The sequence below is a fragment of the Lonchura striata genome, chromosome 3 (assembly GCF_046129695.1).
Source record: "Lonchura striata isolate bLonStr1 chromosome 3, bLonStr1.mat, whole genome shotgun sequence".
Taxonomy (NCBI): Eukaryota; Metazoa; Chordata; class Aves; order Passeriformes; family Estrildidae; genus Lonchura; species Lonchura striata.
In genome coordinates, this window is record NC_134605.1 from 20,393,225 (window position 1) to 20,412,602 (window position 19,378).

Sequence of the window (19,378 nt, forward strand, 5' to 3'; positions counted from 1 at the left end):
TCTCCATAAAATCATACAGGCAGTTCCAGTAAAATGTCTCTAGGCTTTTCTGCCTTGATTCCTGTTCCCCACTAAGAATACAGTGAAGGACAAAGCTGATGTGCCTCACCCGTGGTGATGTGACTGCTGGAGCGGGGTGAGGGAGGGTGTGGGAATCCTGGCTCGTGTATGGGAAGAGTGGTTGAAGCTGACGGTGTTACACACAAGACCAGTCATGCATGATGTTTTGTTGTCTTTTTGAGGCAGCTTTAGAATGACTTCACATCTGAGTGTTAGAGAAGGACTCCCAGAGTGGATCTGCACATGAAAAGGAGTTTTTTTACAGTGCCTAACAGCTGAGGTTTGAGTGATTATCCGTGGCAAAGATGGGAATTGTTTTAAGTAGCTCTGCTAAATTTTCACATCCAGTGGAAGATCCTCACCATCCAACCTACTCCTCTTGTCAGCAAGAGCTACTTCTTTGGGGAGGATCCACTTCAGGCACAGCTGAGCAGTCCTGAACAGCTACCAGAGACGTGACTCTGGCTGCTTTTCTTTCATTCTCCATTTGGGAGCACCCCATAGGTTTTCCTTCTGGTGTGAATCTCATATCAGCTCACAGCCTTTTAAAGCATGAAGAGGCAGAGCAGTTGGAATTTCCTCAGGCCTCCGTCGTGCAGTGCCTGTAGGATCCTGCCTGGCTGGATCCCAGATGCTCTCCCAGTGTGCAGGGACCAGCAGTGCTGTCACCATCATCCCTGACCTCGTGGTGGGGGTCCCCCACACCCCAAACCCTGTGACATCATCCTCACTAGAGAGTGTTTCAGCCTCTGCCCATCCCTTTTCCCTATCAAGGAAAGTGCGTGTTGTCTCTGCTTGGGAATTGTGATGGGTTGTGTTGATACCCTTAAAAGTGTCAGTTTTTACAGGCTTGTGCCTTCAAATACCAACCACCTGATTTGTAACCCCCCTGTGACTGAGGCAGGAAGAAGCAGCAGCGAGAGATGTTTGCAAGAGCTGGGCCTGCCTTTGCTCTGGGGACGTGCACGCTGTCAAAAGCTGAAAGCTTTAATTCCTCCAGCTCTTGAGGCCAAGAGTAAGGAATTCCAAATTAAACAGATTAGCTGCAAGCTCTGAACTTCTCCCAGCTGTGCCTATGCCCCAGAGAGTGAGCAATGTAAATAAAAGGTCACACTGCACTTTGAAGTCGGTGTATTTTTGACTATTACACCAGTTCCTTATTTTCTAAAATGAGTAATGCAGTGGGAGGCTTAATCCATATCCCAAATACAAGAAAATGCCAAGAAATTCCTATTTTCTATCAATTGTGGCTTTTGCTTATGTTTATATCAGACATACAGACTGGCAAATTTTTTTTATCTGTATCTAGGATGGAAAAAGCAGAGTTAAATAGAAGTGCAGCCACATGTAGTATCAAAGTAAAATTTGAGGCAAATCATCATAAATCAAGCAGTATTTTATGTAGAAGTTGTGTTTCAATTTTCTTTTTTTTCAGAGTTAAGTAATAACCAAAACAGTGACACAAAGAATATGGCTGTAAAACACAGAGATAAATCTGCCATGTTTTACTTGGATATCACAAGGGCTTAGAAACATTTAGGGCATTTTATATACCATATGTGCTTTATTGCTTAAACTGCAGAGAATTTGTACTTCCCTGTGCACTCTGGGGCAAAATGCTTGAAGAATTGTCTGGGTGTTTGTACAAGGAACAGCAACAACTCATGCTGTGGTTATGGGACAGCTTCACCACAGCAGGCACAGGATGCAGAGCTTTGCATTAAATTTCTATAGGACCTGTATGCAACAGACAACCTTACTCCTGGAAATAAAATTGACTTGTAGTAGTGTATGGAGTCCATCGTTTTTCTGGAAGGGTGGAAATAAAAATGGTCAGGCACTGTCCACAGACAGAGCAGCTCATGTGATAAATCTGGGGTTTTTTTTTTTTTGTGTGTGTGTGGTTTTTTTTTTTTTTTTTTTTTTTTTTTGTTTTGTTTTGTTTTGGTTTGGTTTTGGTTTTTTTGAGCTTGGAGCAAGTAATGAGGCTGGTGTTTACCCAGTAAAACCCCACTGAACAAGTGGCACACATAAGGTACGTGCTTGGGTGTTAGAAAGGGAATTTGTTTAGAGGATGTGTAGCTTAACAGTTCTGGAGCTGCAATGGCCTCTGGAGCTAAAGGAATGTATTTATAAATACAATAAGGCCATAAGGCATGTATTTATAAAATTAAGGAATATATTTATAAAATTCTGCTTTTCTCTGTGTTGGGAGTGTGAGTGCAGTCTGTTAAACCCTGCATTTACTTGCTTTATGCTTTGCAGAAATGAGGTGTTTCCCTGATGTTCCTCTTTAGCTGACCCCATGCTCCTCCAACATTTTAAAAGAGGACCTTTATGTTTGAGCATAATTGGTGTCAAATTTTAGGGAAGGCCCCTGAGAGTGAGCTGTGCAGGGGCTCCAGTCGTGCACTGTGCTGGTTCAGTGCTGCTGTGTGCAGGAGGTGACAGGAGGCCGTGCTGTCACAGCATGCTGGGGACATTGCTGATGACACGTCAGCAGCCTCAGCTCTCTGAGGACCCAGGTGCAGCTGGATTAAAAGTGCCAAAGCCAATTCCTTGAGTTGCACCTTAGAGGGAGTGGGGAGTTATTATCAGTGCTCAGTGTAGGAAGAGGTAACAATATCCCCCAGCAAGGCATGAAAATTGAGCCGTGTTTTTGCTGCAGATTTGATCTGGGATTTCTGAAGCAACAAAGGACCCAATGATAGCTACAGCCTATGAAATCTCTCAATAATGTTATAGGATTTCTCTTCTTTCCATCCTCAAGGTATTAAAATGAAGAAAATAAACTGCAATGACTGCTCATTAAATGCTGAGGGATTGTGTTAATCTGATAAATGGGAAGATTGTTTTCAGGCAGAAGAGGATGAATTGAAATGAATTGCAACTTTTGAGTTCACTGGAATTAATACACCTGAAACTGTTATTTCAGCCAGCTTTTTTTAGTGGAAGTTTCAATATTCTAAAAATGGTATTTCCTGCCTCATATCTGAACAAGGTACCACACGTGCTTGTAATTTAAATGTCACAGTCCACATAACATGTGTGATCAATGGTGTCTTGTATCATTTTCCTTTTACTCAAAGCATTTGGGTTACATTTATGTGGGTCTCATGGGAGATTTTTGCTTTTTGGAGGCAAAACACATCCATCCTGAAACCTGAATTTTATTTTGATTTCAAGGAAAAAGTCCCAGTTCATAGGAAGGAATTACAAACACAGTTTAGGACAAAATAGAAATTGAAAGCATTACTTTATTGCATTGTGCAGATGTAAAAGAATCAGAGAACAAGTGAGTAAGGCAGCATAAGACTAATTTTTTTTTTAATACTAGATGAATGATGCTGTCCTTAACACACAAGAGGTTGCATTTCCTTTTATTAGCATGACATTATCCAATTAACTTGTAAAAATCCATTTGGACTTTTGTCCTCCATTCCTAGTAGTAATTCTGGGGGATCAGTGAGCAACAGTAGGGGAACCACTATCTATTCCAACACTTCTTGCATGTGTGTTTTTATTATAATCAGCATCTATTTTTCTTTTAAAAAATTCCCACGTAACTGCAACAGCAACAAGAGGTGAAAGCTGCAGCCTCTGACAGGTACATCGAGGGTATTGTGACTGCAGAGGAAAGTGCTTTTTTCCACTTTTTTCCATCTGGGAAAGTGTTTTTCTTCATTGACACTTACTGACTGAAGTTAAATGTTTGGCAGGTGGAGTTCAAACATCTTTTTGTTTTGTAATGGGAAAAAAACCCCTGCCAAATAATCTGCAACATCGCATTTAAAAAAAGGGGGGGGGGGGGGAACCCCAAACATCTGGGAATAATAAAGGACACTGAAAAATTCCATTTCTAACAAGAAAGGGAAACAGTCTGCAAATGTGTTCTTTACTGTAAACACTGATTTTATGATTTCTTTTCCATTGGTGCATCTCAGCGTTGTGTGATTTGCTCCTTGAGCATGGCTGTGGTCACACTGGAGAGTTGTGGCAGCATCCCCAGAGCCCCTCTGCAGAGAAAGGCTTTTCTCCCAACCACAGCATGGTTTTTTTCCTCTCTCTGGCCATCCCTTTTCTCTTGTAAATACCAGAGGAGTTTTTAATTGCAGCCTTTGAGGCTATTTCCTTATGTTCTCTTGTCTACCAGGCTGCCCCAGTGTCCCAGCTGTTCCAGGAAAAAGCTATACCCCGAATCAGCATCACATTAGCTGCTCTTAACAAATGAGGCTTTGAAAAAAGGGCTGAAAAACTTTGAAACTTCAGCTGTAGAAATAATTAATGCTGAAAGAGCCATGGTGGCAACCAGAGGGAGAGGAGGAGAAGGGTGTGATATGAGAGGAAAAAATGATGACCAAGTCAGAGACCAAATAGCTGTGATTTTTCTTTCCATTGCTGCACTTCATGATGAAGTGATTGTGTGGGTGAAGGATACACTGGTAGTTGTGTGTGTCTGAACTATGACAGTAATTTGTACTTGTTTGCTCCTTTTCTCTCTCTCTGTAAGTGGTGATTAGAGTGCTTATAAAATAACTGGCATAGTGCAAATATTTTTCTGAACAAAGAGGTTGAGAGTTCAAAAACTAATGAAGGACCAGAGTCCCCCTCTGTTGAGAGCTCTCTGTTGCTCAGCCTCAGAATAAGCAGACTGTGCCACAGGTTATGGCATTTTCTTACTGGCTACAAACTGCCCCAGAAATAATGGAGTAATGATAAAAATAAAGACTTGTAGCACAAGTTTCACTTGGCTGAACTGTAGCTTGTCTATAAGTGAACTGTTCTCTACATGTTACAGATAAGGAATGGCTTTTATGGTTATGTGATTCTGTAGTGCTGTGCAATTAAACAGCCTGACTGTGGCTGTCTGTGCATGAAGGGCAATAGCTCTAAGTCATCATTAGCTGACATTAATTAACAGAGTAATGTACATGCAGGTGGTTTTTGTCTATGTGAACTCCGCCTTCTTTGTGCTTTCAGGCAAACGCGGATGTGTTCTGACAGAACAAGAGTAACTTTCTATCAAATGAGCAATGTTTATATGTGCCCCCCTGGTGTTTCATTGTACTCCATTCCTCCTCAGGCATTGCAATTTTTTGCTTGCTCCCTCATCAGGCAGGAGCAGTGGGGAGGAAGAACTTTGGGGACAACATGCCCTGCATAAGGATGCAACGAGCATTTAAATTTCAGCTCACAATTTAGAACCACGAAGGCAAGATTAATGATTTACTGGTTGCAGTCCTGCTCCGAGGACATCCAGCTGAGCCCTTTACCAAAGACACTTTGTTTGATGAAGTGCAGTTTATTAATTGGTTTAAAGACCTGTCCTTTTTCCAGGCCACCAGCCAATTCAGTGCTTGGCAGATGTGAGTGCTGTTACTTGGCCTTGACTTGTGTTTCATCAGCGTTTTGTCTGCGGTGGAGGCTTGCAGTCTACTCCTCAGCAGGAATGTACTGCTCATCCTTAGGGCTAATTTCTTGTTTAAAAGTTTAATGCTTTTCCAATGCTTCCTTATAACATGTCCAGTTTCCAAGAGCGCAAGCCTGGGCTGAAGGAACTGATGTAAAGGGATTCCTGCCCAGGTCTGGCAGGCATCCATGTTTTTGCCCTGATGACAGCAGGATGTGTACCTTTGCCATCAGCACTGAGTTGCTACAGCTTTTCATGGAAAAAATAATCCCTTCTCTCCTTCCTGATTCTATTTTTGGAAACAGCTACACCATTCTTAGTAAAATGCTGGGTTTTTTTGATGGGGGAAGGAGGGGAAACCTTACCTGGAGCAATGCCCAGTATGGAAAAATCTCTGTCCATATTCCAAACGATGCATAAGCTGAATAGTATTATGTTGTATATAATGAAACTGAAAGTATTATTCAGGCAGTCCTGTACTGCTGTGGGGCATTCTGCTCTCTCTGATTGAGAGGCTCTGTACATCAGATGCTCTGAACAACTTGTAGAGCTTAGAACTCCCGTCAATCCCCAGCCTGGGAGAGCAGTGGGGATTCACGGGCAGTGTATCAGTTTCTACACTGCTATCTCAGATTATACATGTGAAACAAAATACACTGGATTTGTGACCTGCTTGCAAATTTGAGCTTTGTGTGATTTGAGTTTGATTTGAATCATGTTTGTTGTTTCTTCACAGATGGCTTGCGGGTGATGTGTTGTGCAAGTGCCTCAAGTTTCTCCTACAAGATGTGTTCCCCAAATCCAGCAAACTGGGTCACCTTTGATGATGAGCCTCTCTTCCAGTCACCTCAGAAACCTGACAATCAGAGCAGCTGCAAACCGAATGGCCTTAAGCTCAACCTGTCCAGTGTTCATGAGTCTTCAAGTAGGTCATCCTCTACAGGCAGCACTCCGCTCTCATCTCCTGTAGTTGATTTCTACCTAAGTCCTGGACCCCCCAGCAACTCTCCACTTACTACACCTACCAGAGACTACCCAGGAAACCCCTGCATTCCAAAGTCTGGGATTCACATGCTTTATCCCATCCCTGAATGGCCATCAAATGTTAACCCTTCTTCATCCCCTGGGATTTGCTCATCCCTAGCCTCGCAGAAACCAAGCAGCCTTCCTTTGAACCCCTCACCTAATGACCATCCAGGTAAGACTTTGGTCTCCAAATCAGCAGATGAAGGAAGCCCTAACCCACCAGGAAGCTGTGAGGAGCTGACTCCAGGACAATTCCCGTACTTCCACAGTGACTGTGCTTTTTCCAGTCCTTTTTGGAAGGAAGAGTGCTCCCTCAGCATGTCGCCAGCTAATGTTAGCATGCACAGGAAGGACAACGGGCTTGACAGGAGTGGGTGTCATCCTAGAGAAAAAGAAACATGCCATGATCAGAAAAGCCTTAACCAGGGCTCCTTCAGTTACATCTGTGAGAGGCTTGAGCACTTACAAGCTGACAGCTGTGAGGCCATGGAAAACCCATCCACCTCCAGCACCCACGCATGGCACAAGCTCTCCCCCACTGTCCCACACAGCCTTTTCAGGAACCAGAAATCAGATGGGTGGCCATTCATGCTGAGGATTCCGGAGAAGAAGAACATGATGTCATCCCGGCAGTGGGGCCCCATTTACCTGAGTGTCCTGGCTGGAGGGGTGTTGCAGATGTATTATGAAAAGGGCCTGGAGAAACCTTTCAAGGAATTCCAGCTGCAGCCGCAGTGCAAGCTGTCCGAACCCAAACTGGAGAGCTACAATGTCTCGGGAAAAATCCACACTGTGAAGATTGAGTGCGTGTCTTACACAGAGAAGAGGAGGTACCACCCCAAAGTAGAGGTGATCCACGAGCCAGAGGTGGAGCAGATGTTGAAGCTGGGCACCACTGATTATAATGACTTCACTGATTTCCTTGTGACGGTTGAGGAGGAGCTCATGAAACTTCCTACTGTTTCCAGACAAAAGAGGAATTATGAAGAGCAAAAAATGACTCTGGAAATAGTGGATAACTTTTTGGGGAAAGTCACTAAGGCAGAAGGAAAACTTGTAGAAAGCGCAGTCATCACACACGTTTACTGCCTGTGTTTTGTGAACGGTGGTGCCAAGTGCTTTCTAACCTTGAATGACCTGGAGCTCCAGAAGAGGGACGAGCGTTACTTTGAGAAGGGGCAGGAGAAGAAGTGGATCGATATTCTCGACTGCCATTTCCATAACTGTGTCAAAGCACAGGAATTTGAGCAGTCACGGATTATTAAGTTTACACCCCCGGACGCCTGCAGGCTGGAACTGATGCGTTTCAGGACGCACTACAATGGGCAAGACCTTCCCTTTTCTGTGAAGACTGCAGTGGTGGTTCAGGGGGCATACATTGAACTTCAGGCTTTCATAAACATGTCCTCAACTACTCAGATCCCGACACGCTTACCCTCTGTGAAATACTGTGAAAATGTTATGATACGCTTTCCTGTTCCCACACAGTGGATCAAAGCACTTTGGACCATGAACCTCCAAAGGCAGAAGTCCCTAAAAGCAAAAATGAATAGGAGAGCATGCCTTGGGGCTTTGCATGAGGTTGAATCTGATCCTGTAATCCAAGTCTCGGTCGGAACAGCAAAATATGAGAGTGCCTACAGGGCTGTGGTGTGGAAGATTGACAGGCTTCCAGATAAAAATTCAAGTAAATATTTTATGCTAGGGGCTTGGGTGTGTGTCTTCACTGGGTTTATGCTTGTGTACCTCCATCAGCTGTTGTGGTTTGGGTTTTTATTTGTGGGATGCTATTGGCAAAAGCCAGAATAATCTTTTTTAGGAAAAAATAGAATACAGACTTACCAATTTCTTTAAACCATTTTCTTGTAATTTATTTGATGGAGGCAAATGTACTGTCAGTCATTTCAAGTGTGTGGCATCATGGAAGCAGAGCTGATCATTCTGAGTAAACCTCAAGTCTGTAGTAGCAAGGCTGAGCAAAAGGTTTATGCTTCCCTTGTACCAACTGGGCAATGGGTGGGATGGCAAGCAGAAATTGGTAAAATGATTTGTTCACCCAGTATCACACAGCTAATTGAAAAGGTGGTATTGTCACCACTGTGTCTTGGCTTTCTAGCATCACTGAAGAAATGGTAGGTATGATACAGAACTAGAAGGTGCTGTGGTTAAATTTGCTGCAGGAAGTGCTGTGTTCTTGCAAAGGCTGGTTTCTATTTCCTCGTTCATGGGTTTGTGCATTGAGATTGTATATTAATGGCAATAACTGCAATGACAAAAAATGCCTCCGACTTTATTCCCATTTCTTTCTGGTGGTTTCTCACTGAAAACAGTACAAACAGCTACATTTTTAATTGCACACATGGAAGTAGTTAATTTACTTTAATATAAAGGAGAAAACATGACTTTTTGAAGAAGAAAAATAGAAATAGTTGGGTTTAAAATTCCAATTTTTAGTCATATTACCAGTACCTTTCTAAAGACATAGTACTTTTCTAAAGGTGTAAAATTTCTTGAGGAATACAGTATCATGTTTCAAGTTCTGTAGAGTGAAGGCATTTGATCCTTTGCATTATGTGTACCTGAAGCTTTGGGGATCTCTGTAAGACAAGGGCACTTATGTTAATGATTTAATGTAAAATATCTGTAAAATCTGTACTTTTGAAAAAGGGGGTAACTGTAGCAGAAGAAGGTTCTTCAGGACTTCAAAATCCCTGTGCTGTGCTCCAAGTTTCAGAGATTTGCACCATGTTGCTATGACCCATGTGTTTTCCCAAGGCTTACAGGACTGTTTGGATAGCTTTTAGTATTTTTGCTATTTAATGTAGGTTTGCTTCTGTAAAATCAAGTCAGCAGGGTAGGCAATTTTAAATAAGATTGTAAGTCTTCCGAATTACAGTTCTTTCACCTGAAGATTTGATGTGCAAAATTAACTTCAGATTTAAGTTATATAAAGGGAAGAACTGGTTTTTTTTCTTTTTTTTAGGCATTCCACAGCTTTAAATTAGTTTCTAGCAGTAGCTTAAACTTCTGACATTTGAATAATTCCTCTAGCTGAGATCTGCAGAATCACTTGTCTCTGTGAAATGTTTGTGTGTTTGAAAAAACATTTTGGTAGCAATACTGCCCAGTCAAATTTTAAACCTCTATATCAAGTGCTCTGTACACAGTTAAGAGTTTAAAAATAGAGTTGTCCCAAGGCGTGCCAAAAGTCTGGAGACAGTCAAACTAATAGAAATATGTAAACTTTCATAATGTGTTTAGCCCAGGCAGAAAAATATGCTGAGGATTTTGCTTTTAAAAAGCCTTTGTCCAAGGCTTAAAATAAATAAAAAAAAAAAAAAAAAAAAAGGAAGGGAGAAGGATAGATTGCTTACAGTTATATTGTGGCTCCATTTATAGACATTGAAATATGTTAATATCCACTGGATTCTACTGAAGTGTTTTCTTGGAAAAGTGCCAGCGAAGTGAAGTCAGTAGGAGCTGCAAGAAACATCAGACTTTTAAAAGCTGCCTATGCCTATCCAGATATATAGATATTGTATTTGGAGTCAGAATTTTAGCATTATTTTTAAAAAGAGTAAAGAAAGGAAAAACGTTTTGAGGGGCTGATCCAGTGAAATTTCTGCAATTGAGTCTTATGTTTGTGAAAGTGTGTAAGGAAATGCAGAACACGTAATGATTTTAGCACAGTACTGGGGCCAGACTTTGCAGTGGAGAAGCTGTGTCAGCTGCTTCCCAGGGAGTTCCCAGGGAGCAAGGGAGAGACTGAACTGCAAAGCACTGTGCTTTAATCACTTGCTGTGTAAATTTGAGCTCTGTGATTTTTCCTGCTAGAACACCTCCATCCTTGAGCCGTTGTATAAAGCAACAGTTCTTCAGCTGATTTCATTCTGCATCAGGGGGCCACTGAGGAAGCAGGGACTAAACAAGACAGCAAATTGTAGCTTGAGGAGGTTGTGGCTGCTGGCAGACTTGTTACTGCCTTTAGCATCTGTCCATGGACTCTGCTGTGGGAGGTGATGTGGTTCCCAGGAGCCACCAGGTGCTGCTTTTCTTATTTTCTAAACTGCCCAGGTGGAAACTCAGAGCCATGGCTTTGTCAGGTGGGCTCCATCCCTGCCCAGCCACCTCCTTCTCACACTGGCACCACAGTGAGCTGATGCTTGGTGGTGGTACTGTCCCACTCCTCTATTCCCTATGCACTTCTCCCAGCAGGTTGGATAAATGTACCCATTTAGACATAGCTGCAGGAGTTATTAACTTCTAACAACCCTAATGTATGTAAATCTGTCCTTAGTAATTGTTTATGTTTTCATGTTCAAAGTAAAGAGTTTTAGAACTGGACCTATTTTGGCAAAAACAGAATTATTAAATAACCAGTATAACCAGTAAATTATTTTGGTTTATATTGGTTTGCTTCATGAACCTTACTCAGATCAAGGTTGCTTGAATGCTACTTATACAGGTGAAAAAGGGCCAAATTGTCTTAATAAGTGCAAAGTTGGATTATTAATTACTTTTGAAATGCTATATGATTTCTAAATTATATTTGGAATCTAGTTTCATAGTTTTACTGATCTTTTTTTGTTTGTTTTGGCTTTTTTATTGGTATTCCTTGTAGACAGAGAGCAAGGTTTGGAATACTTCTAGGAATCTAGAGCCAGATTTTCAGATTAGGGCAGACTAAAATCTCTCAATTCACAGAAGTCTTAACAAGTTGCATAGACACCTAAACTGCAGGGTTTCTGTCTCATAAATTAGATAGTAAAAGCTCAGTAATCTCCCCAGATTCTTCTGGTTGCCTCTCAGGAGTGGTTTGATTTCATCAGTCCAGGTGGTCATGCATCTACAGTTCCTGCTGGGCCACATTTTGGATAGCTGGGCTTGAATATGTCAGGGCTCTGAATATGTCACCTTAGCACACTGTGCCTGTTCCAGACTACCTGTCTTTCCACAGCCCCACCTTTTCTCTCCTTCTGGCGAACACCTGGCTTTTTCAGCATTACAGTTTCTTTTGCAAAAGGATCTTCTACACACAGCCTCTCTTTCTTCTTCTAACTCCAGTGTAACAGAAGGCCCGGGAAGCAGTGGTTTCATGAGATGAAAAGAACTTCTCAGTTTTAGGTGAAAACTAGGGATGTTCAGAGTTTTCCAAAATGCTGGTCAGTCACTTTGTCATCTGACAGCTGATGGGAAGAAGTGCTCTACTCTCCTAGCACAGCCCAGCAGTGGCAGAAGAACTTCTTCACAAGTGAAGGGGTGAGTACTTCCCTCTGACATTGGTGTTGGTACAAGAGACGGGCTGGGGGAACCCTCCATTTTAGGAATAGGTGAAAAGGTCCAATGGAATCTGCTCCAGAGGACCCAAGGCATTATCCTTATCCAAATCCCAAATCTGTTGTCTCTGCTTTTGCAGGTTACCACCTAAGGAAAAGGAAGCACCCCAGAATTCATTGCATCCCAGCACCAAGACCACTTCATGGCTATAGATCAGCTGGAATATAAACCCAGAGGTTTCTTAGGATTGTCCTGGATCACAACTATGCCATGTCCAGCACGGAAACCTTCAGCAACAGCCCAAGAGATATGGCTCATGTGTGCCTGGACTCAAGTGGACATCTGTTATCCAAAATTTACCATCCAATATGTGCCCAGGAAAATTCCAAGCAGTGATTGTTTCTGGATTCCATTTCTCAGAAGACAGAATAATTTGCTAGACAATTCTAGATTATTAGACCATTGCTATTGGTTTCTTCATAAGCCTCTCCCCCAAAAAACCTCAAGAAGATTCTGAATTTGATCTCCAAAAGCCCTTAGATGTATGCTGGTTGTCTTCTACCACAAATTAACTACAAGAAGCAAACCCTTTTTCCTCAGATCCTTGATTAACCACAGCCCCAGAGGGCTTGGCCTTCTCCCTGGCCAAGACATGCCATGCAATCTTGGTGCTGCAATTCCTGCTGTCCTGCCCAGGATGCTTCACTTGTGGCTGACACTGTGCAGTCTGAGGCCCAACCCAGCAACCAGCACAAAGAGCAGGTCAAGTAAGTGTGTTGCTAGGCTGCATCCTGGCACCACCATGGGAAAGGGGAGCAGGTGCTGGGAGCCAAAAGGAACACAGTTCAGATGGGATGACATCTTGCAGTGTGGCTCTGGAACAGGGTGTTCCTCATGGTGTCCTGTTGCTGGGATGATAGAGGAGTCAAGGATGGAGAGCCCACATCAACAGAGGCTCATTCCACCATGCCCAGGCAGTCTGGAAGAGGGACTGTGGACCAAGAGAGTGTTAGTGCACCCTGGACACAGCAAGAGGTGACCATCAGCAGATCATGGACAAGGCTCACATCTTGGAGGTACAGAGATCTGCCTGTCCCTGGCTACATGAGTGATGAAACACCATCTCCTCCTCCAGTTTCATTCTCAAGACATTGGTGGCTGTAATCCTTATTTCTGACTTTGTTCCCTCCTCTATTTCCATAATAAAGTACCTGATGTTACAGTTTTACTTGTCTCTGTGTTTTGTGTTATTGTCCTGAGACTTCAGGCACATGTTGCATGCCCCTGGCATGGCACTCCTGGCAAACTGTGGATCTTTGTGCTTCAGTGCTTTGCAGGATCCTCTCCTGAGGTGTGCCCAGAGGTCTGTGTAATGTTACAGGGAAAACCTGCACCACAGACAGGCACCCAGACCAAGGCTCCTGGGAGCAATGGAGATGCAGCTTTTGTATTTATTATTACCTTACATTATTTTTGCCTGTGAGCCTGTGGATGTGAATATTAGCATGATTTTTCCCATGGGATAGATAAAGCTCAGTTAATGTTAACTCCATCTTCAGTATTTCCTTCATTCTGATAAGGAATTGATTCCTGTCACTGGAGGAAGTCAGTGCATAAAGAATGGGACATTTTTTCCTGAACTTCGAGATTCCATTCAGTGTAATGGATGAAAACCAAATATACACTGCCAGGCTTGCCTTTGACAAAATACAGTCAATCCTTTCTTTTCTTCTTTTTAATGTTTTTTCCCTGCCTGCAGCCAAAGCATAGTTAGTTGTCTATGCTGATGATTAAAATCCTGGAGAGAAGAAGAAATGCAGAATTGCTATGTTTTGCCCTGAAGAATTTGAAGAGGATTCTTTTCATTATATTAAATTGTATTATCCTGCTTTCATACACAGTCAGTCTGCTGACTCCAGTTGCTTTGGGAAGCAGGTTTTCACCTCATGTTCCTGTGTGCCAGGAGAAGTGCTTGCTCTTATCATTGCTACGTGTAAGAAATGCTGAAGCAAGTGATCCTTAGGATCATACCATGGATGATTAAAGTAACTCAGAATATGCTGCACAAATCCTTAACGACTCTGCTTTATAACACCACAGTTATTTTAGTAGTACTTTTTTTTTTTTAAGAAATGGAGTATGTTCTTTTCCAAACTAGACAGGGACTCCAGGTAGCCTTTATCCTGGCAGGTGGGATGTATCTTGTTTGAGCAGCACTCTGAGCTGCACCTTTATCTTCCTGCTGTGGACATAGTGTAATAAATGATGGTACACTAGATAGCTGTAGTACTTGAAATAAGCACTGCAGTAAAATTTCTACAGCACAGAGCTCTGGAAAGGGGGTTATTGGACACAGGACAGCATCTCTGCCTTGGCTACATTGGGACCTTCCATTTTTTAATAATTTGGATTTAGCAACAAAGCCCTACATTTGTAATATTCCCTCAATGAGAAGTTGCAAGGATCTGGTAAATCTTGTGTAAATTAATTTGTACAATTGCAATGACTATGACAAATGTGCTGAAGCAGACAGAAAATGAACAAGGGGCCACCTTATGCCCAAATAGCAAAAAATTATAGATAGAATAACCTTGTATCAAACAACAGCTCTGTGTTTATAAAAGGTAAAGCTGTGCTCTCTTGCTAGGAGATGAACCTAAACAAAGAAAAAATAATTTGCTAATGGTGTGGTGATTTTCTTTTTCTTTCCCAAGGTTTGGATCATCCACACAGCCTCTCTTACAAACTGGAACTGGGATCAGACCAGGAGATACCATCTGACTGGTACCCATTTGCTACTGTCCAGTTTGTTGTTCATGATACCTGTGCCTCGGGAACAGAAGTGAAGTCCCTGGGCATAGAGAGTGATCTGCAGCCCCAGAAACATGTGGTTCAGAAAGCTTTTTACAATTACCAGGTATTCTCAGGTCTATGCTTTCCATGTTTTTCCTCCTTTTGTCCCTCCCTGCTCCCCCATACAGTAGTTGAAAAGCAAATATGCTTTGTATTTGAAACATACCTTGCACGTACTTTTTATAATGACTTTGAGCAAAAGAATCATTAAGTAATAATTCCTTGTCTGATCAAAGATGAGACTAAAAAATAGAAATGTGAATGCAGATTTTTATTTTTTTCCTCATTTGAGCTATTTTTGGGAGTAGTGGTTTTGAAATCTGTTGGGTCTGGAAGTATTTTGATTTTGCGTCAAAGCTTTTTTCCATGCTGTTGCTGCAGTTCACACTTTCAGTGTCCAATTATTTGCTAATTCTACTTGCTGTATTTTGTTTTCTACCTCCAGGTTGAAATTGAAAAGAAGTGGATTAGGCTTGATGGAGAAGACCCAGCTAAAGCTGGCAACTGCCTAATGCAATGAAAGAGGACAGGAGGCACCACCGTAGGATATTAGTAGGACTCAATTTACATTGGAAATTCTATTGTTAGAAGAAGCGCAGTGACCTAGTTTAGGGTAAACACAGTCATTGAATTTTTTTTTTAGTGCTTATGGGTTTGAGTCTGCAAATCAGTACTCATTTGATTGGCCTGCATTCAAGTAAACTTCCTGTCATGGGAGTCCTGGTATGAGTAAGGTCTCCATGTTAGAGCAGCAGGATGTGAGCACTTCACTGACTGATTCTAATGTATTACTTTCCTGTTGTGTATCTGGGAAATTATTTTCCTATTGTGACTGGGGAATGATCTCATACTCCCTATTGAAACCTAATGACACTACTCAAAGGGTTCATGTCACTTGGATGTAATATTTGGTAATGAAACTTCCAGAGTGCTTATGATCTATCAGCATCTCTGTAAGGTCCAGAAGGACCAATTACATTTTTTAGTGCTGTTTGAAAACTAAAGTCCCTCATGTTTTTGCACCCCTTGATGTATGTGAGTAGAACAAGCCCAAATAATATTCTCAACAAGAGCCTTAATTAATGAGTTGGAAATTGGGTGATTTCATTGGGAAAAAGGGTCCTCTGCAATAATACTCTAAATTCTTCTGTGGCTGCAACTGTTCCCTCCTCAGCACTTTTTAGGTTCACTCAAAGAAATCTCTTGGGCAAAAAAACCCCATATGGCAGATGTGATTGAAGTTTCTGTGCCAGCATTAGACAGCTCATTTTCACTACTGCAGCAAGAGATAAGAGGGGGATTCTCAGTGAGTGTAAATCAGTCCAGGCCCATTTCATCTGCTGAGGCTTGGAGAATTTACACCAGAGGAGGTTTCCCCCCACAAGCTGGAGAAAAGGCTGCTTGCTGCCATTTGCTCTGTGTCTCCTTTAGGATGCAAGTTCCAGATGTTGGTATGGAAACTATAGGAGCTGTGCCTTTGAGTAACTTTTAAGACATGCATGGAAAGGGAGATGTTTTCATGCTCCTGGCTTTAAAGGCATTTTTCCATGGGGAAATAATGCAGGAATGGACTGTCACAAGAGACTTGAAGCCGTGATGCTTCATCAGGCAGCCTGAGCTGCTAATCGCTAATGTCAATGTGTTAATTGTGTTTTCAACAAACAATTGGCCTTTAGGGAAAGCTTCTAATACTTCCCTTCAACCATTATTCCCTTTGCCATTTTCTGCAGGATGCAATTCCAGGTCTAGAACAATATGATAAATTTAAAAAATGCTCATGATACCCCTTTTTTTTAAATTTGGCTGCAGTTTTCTTAAAATTAGCCCTACTTCAAACTAAAATTAGTAGAGAACAAAAATATACTAATGCACTGCCTCACTTTATACTTTGTACAGCTTGTAACTGTTTATATGAACACTGTGTAAAAATACAGATAAATGGTATTCCCCAAAAGTAGAAATATATGGGATAAACACAGAGAAAATTACCAGTGTGAGGAAACAGAAGACCATAATATGAACCTAGTTCATCACAATAAACTTTTCCCCCCATCCAGAAGCTGAGAATGAAATGGGTAATAGATTCTATATTAAGTCCTGAGGGCAGTTTTTTTATGGGTATTGCATTGCCAAAGCCCCAAATAGACTATCATGGTATTTGGGCTTCTCTATATATCCCTTTTTATTAGCAGATTATATTGTTATAAATCTAAGCAAGCGTTGGACTATAGTAGTGATCCAAATATGTCTCAGCTGTTGCCTCCTCTGTCTGTGTTTTGACTTGAGAAGCCATTAGCACCTTCAAGTCATGTTTTGTGTGTTTCATTAATATTTAATTTTGTTTTATAGTCTGCTCAGCTGAACTAAGGGGCACAGCACTGCCACCAGGGCAAAGTGTTTATACTTGGCAACATGGCAAGCTCTGCAGTCTGCTGAAGTCCATGGTTGTACTACAGCTACAATATTTATTAACCTCTTTGCTCAGTGAGGTAGAGGAATCAAAATATGCATTGCAATTACCTGTAGTTACCTTTGTCTCAGCCTGACTTGTTTTGATTGGCATTAAACAGCTAATTCAGCAAGCCTGTTAACAGTGGTTGCTCTCCGTCTCTCCCAGCTGGCCCCTATTTTTCTGTTTTTAAGAACAAGGAGCCTGAATATCTCCATTCCATCTCTCTTTCATCTTAGGATCTCCATTCACAGCACTCACCTCCTGGGCATTGGGTACCTGGTGGTATTACAGTTCTGCAGGAGCTGTGGCTGCTGTTGTGCTCTCAGGTGTCTGCTGTGTCTCAGGATGTGTTTAAGAAGCCTGTGTAGTGTTGACCCTTCAAGACACAAGCTACTGTTTGCAGTGAGTGGCTTAAATAATGAATGACCACCTTACAAGTCACCATTCCTCCTAGAGAGTTGTATTAAGGTGTTACGGTGCAAATGACCATTCAGACTTACTGAACTCAATAACATAAAAAGGTCAAGCTACAGCTTTATCTGTGTTGCAAACCCCTGGATTTTCATTTGAGGCTTGCAAGACTCATGATTAACTTTAATCAGAATTGGATCAGGATATCAGGGAATTAGTTCCACAGAAATACCGCTATACTGAAAGAAAGTTACTCTGTTTAATACATGGCTTTCAGTTTAAACTTGCCAATTATGGCAGCCTAAGATTGAATAATTGCCCTGTTCAGTCTCACACTGATGTTTATATGTCTTGATGTCAGAATACTTAAAAATAGGCTGCAGTTTAATGAAAGAAATTTGGGGTTGTCTGACTCTTTTCCCCACCATCAAATTCTAACTTCCTATTATATTACAACATGCCAAACCAGAAATAACCAGGTTTCTCCTTTCTTCTGTGTTGTCTTGAGCATAACTTACTGACCAAATATTCTTAACTTTAAGACTCATTGCTAACATTTCCCATTAATATTACAGCAGCTGATACTAAGTAAACATACGGACTCTGAATTCTTTAAAAATCTTGTCTACAAGTAGTCTAATTGTAATTTTGGGAAGGGGAATGGAGATGAGGAAGAGTTGCTATAAGCTGTTGTGATGCATAAGCAGTATCCAGCTGGACTGGAGCTTTAAATAACCCATGAGGTATTGGCATCATGGAGGAACCAGGTTTCACACGTGTCTGATCTCTGCTTCCCGCAGCGAGTGCCTGCAGTCACTGAAATGCTTCCAACTGCCTGGGTCACTTAAGATGCTGACATTTCACTAACATTTACTTCAGGGTAGTGTTTAGATGTTATCTGTGTTTCCTTCACAAAGGACCAGCAGGGTTTGGAAGATTTTATATTTAAACCAGAAATCAATGAGGACAACTATTTTTACAGTGTTTGCCTTACTTACAAAGTGTGGTATTTGCTGAAACCGACAGACTTTATCTTTGCATTCATCTTTCTTGTACTAATTGTATTACTCCAGGTAAATGGTACTTGATGTAATTTTGGATTCAAACACCCATTGAAGTCACTGCAAGTCTTTTAACTGATAAAATGGGATCTGCATCAAAGTCTCAAAGCATAAAAGAGAGGCAAAAATAAAAGAAGAACGGAATAGTGGTAATGGTCTGTAGATGATGTTTTACTCAGTAAAAAACCTGCAATGCCCGCTTATTCCAACCAGAAGAGAGCACAAAGGGTAAGAAAAGAGGTGTTACTGGATGCCACAGCTGAAGCTTTGCAGAGATTGGGAACAATGATTCTGTGGCCCCTGGGTAGAAGCTCTCAAGAAAAGAGGATGATGATGTGCTCCATTGAGCTTGATACCAAGTCACTGTCATCCTTATACTCCTTGCTTTGTTTTCCTTCAGATTCTGTATTAATTGTCCAAAAGTATTTTACATCTGAACATGTTTTCACATGTTACTTTTAGTTGTGTTTATTTTACCTGGCAGACTTCTTTGCTGTGGTATTGGGTGTCCATACTTCTATTTTGCATTTATTTGTCTTTTTGTTACTTAACACAGTAACTAACTGCTGCAGTTAGTAGTCCTTAGCAATAATTTTGATAACTCTGAAGCAGTGCTGTTACTCCTAAAGGAAACTATAATTTTATTTGGGTCTTTTGTCAGTATAAGTGCAAAGAGATCATGCTGATAATCTTGTAATAACATTTTGTAGATTGCATATTGATTAAACAAATAAAGTTGTATTTCAAACTAGCAGTTTCTTGTCCCCTCACTAGAAATGTATCAAGCTAATTTTGTATTTACTGTAATTAACTGGTTGATCTTGATCA

The 19,378-nt window shown here is 41.5% G+C and overlaps 1 protein-coding gene across 3 annotated transcripts in view; it reads left to right on the forward strand.

Annotated features, from left to right (window-relative positions):
- STON1 (stonin 1) overlaps window positions 1-19,304 on the forward strand; it is a 33,275-nt gene extending 13,971 nt beyond the window's left edge. For 2 of the 3 annotated variants that reach the window (XM_021540187.2, XM_077781933.1), the window contains exons 2-4: window positions 6,207-8,183; window positions 14,488-14,690; window positions 15,072-19,304. In XM_021540187.2, coding sequence (XP_021395862.2) covers window positions 6,221-8,183; window positions 14,488-14,690; window positions 15,072-15,146 — 2,241 coding nt within the window. In that variant the 5' untranslated portion in view covers window positions 6,207-6,220 and the 3' untranslated portion in view covers window positions 15,147-19,304. Of the gene's footprint in view, window positions 1-1,997; window positions 2,096-6,206; window positions 8,184-14,487; window positions 14,691-15,071 lie in introns of those variants that run through there. The other variant, XM_021540188.2, reaches the window with a different exon arrangement.
- The last annotated feature ends 74 nt before the right edge of the window (window positions 19,305-19,378 follow it).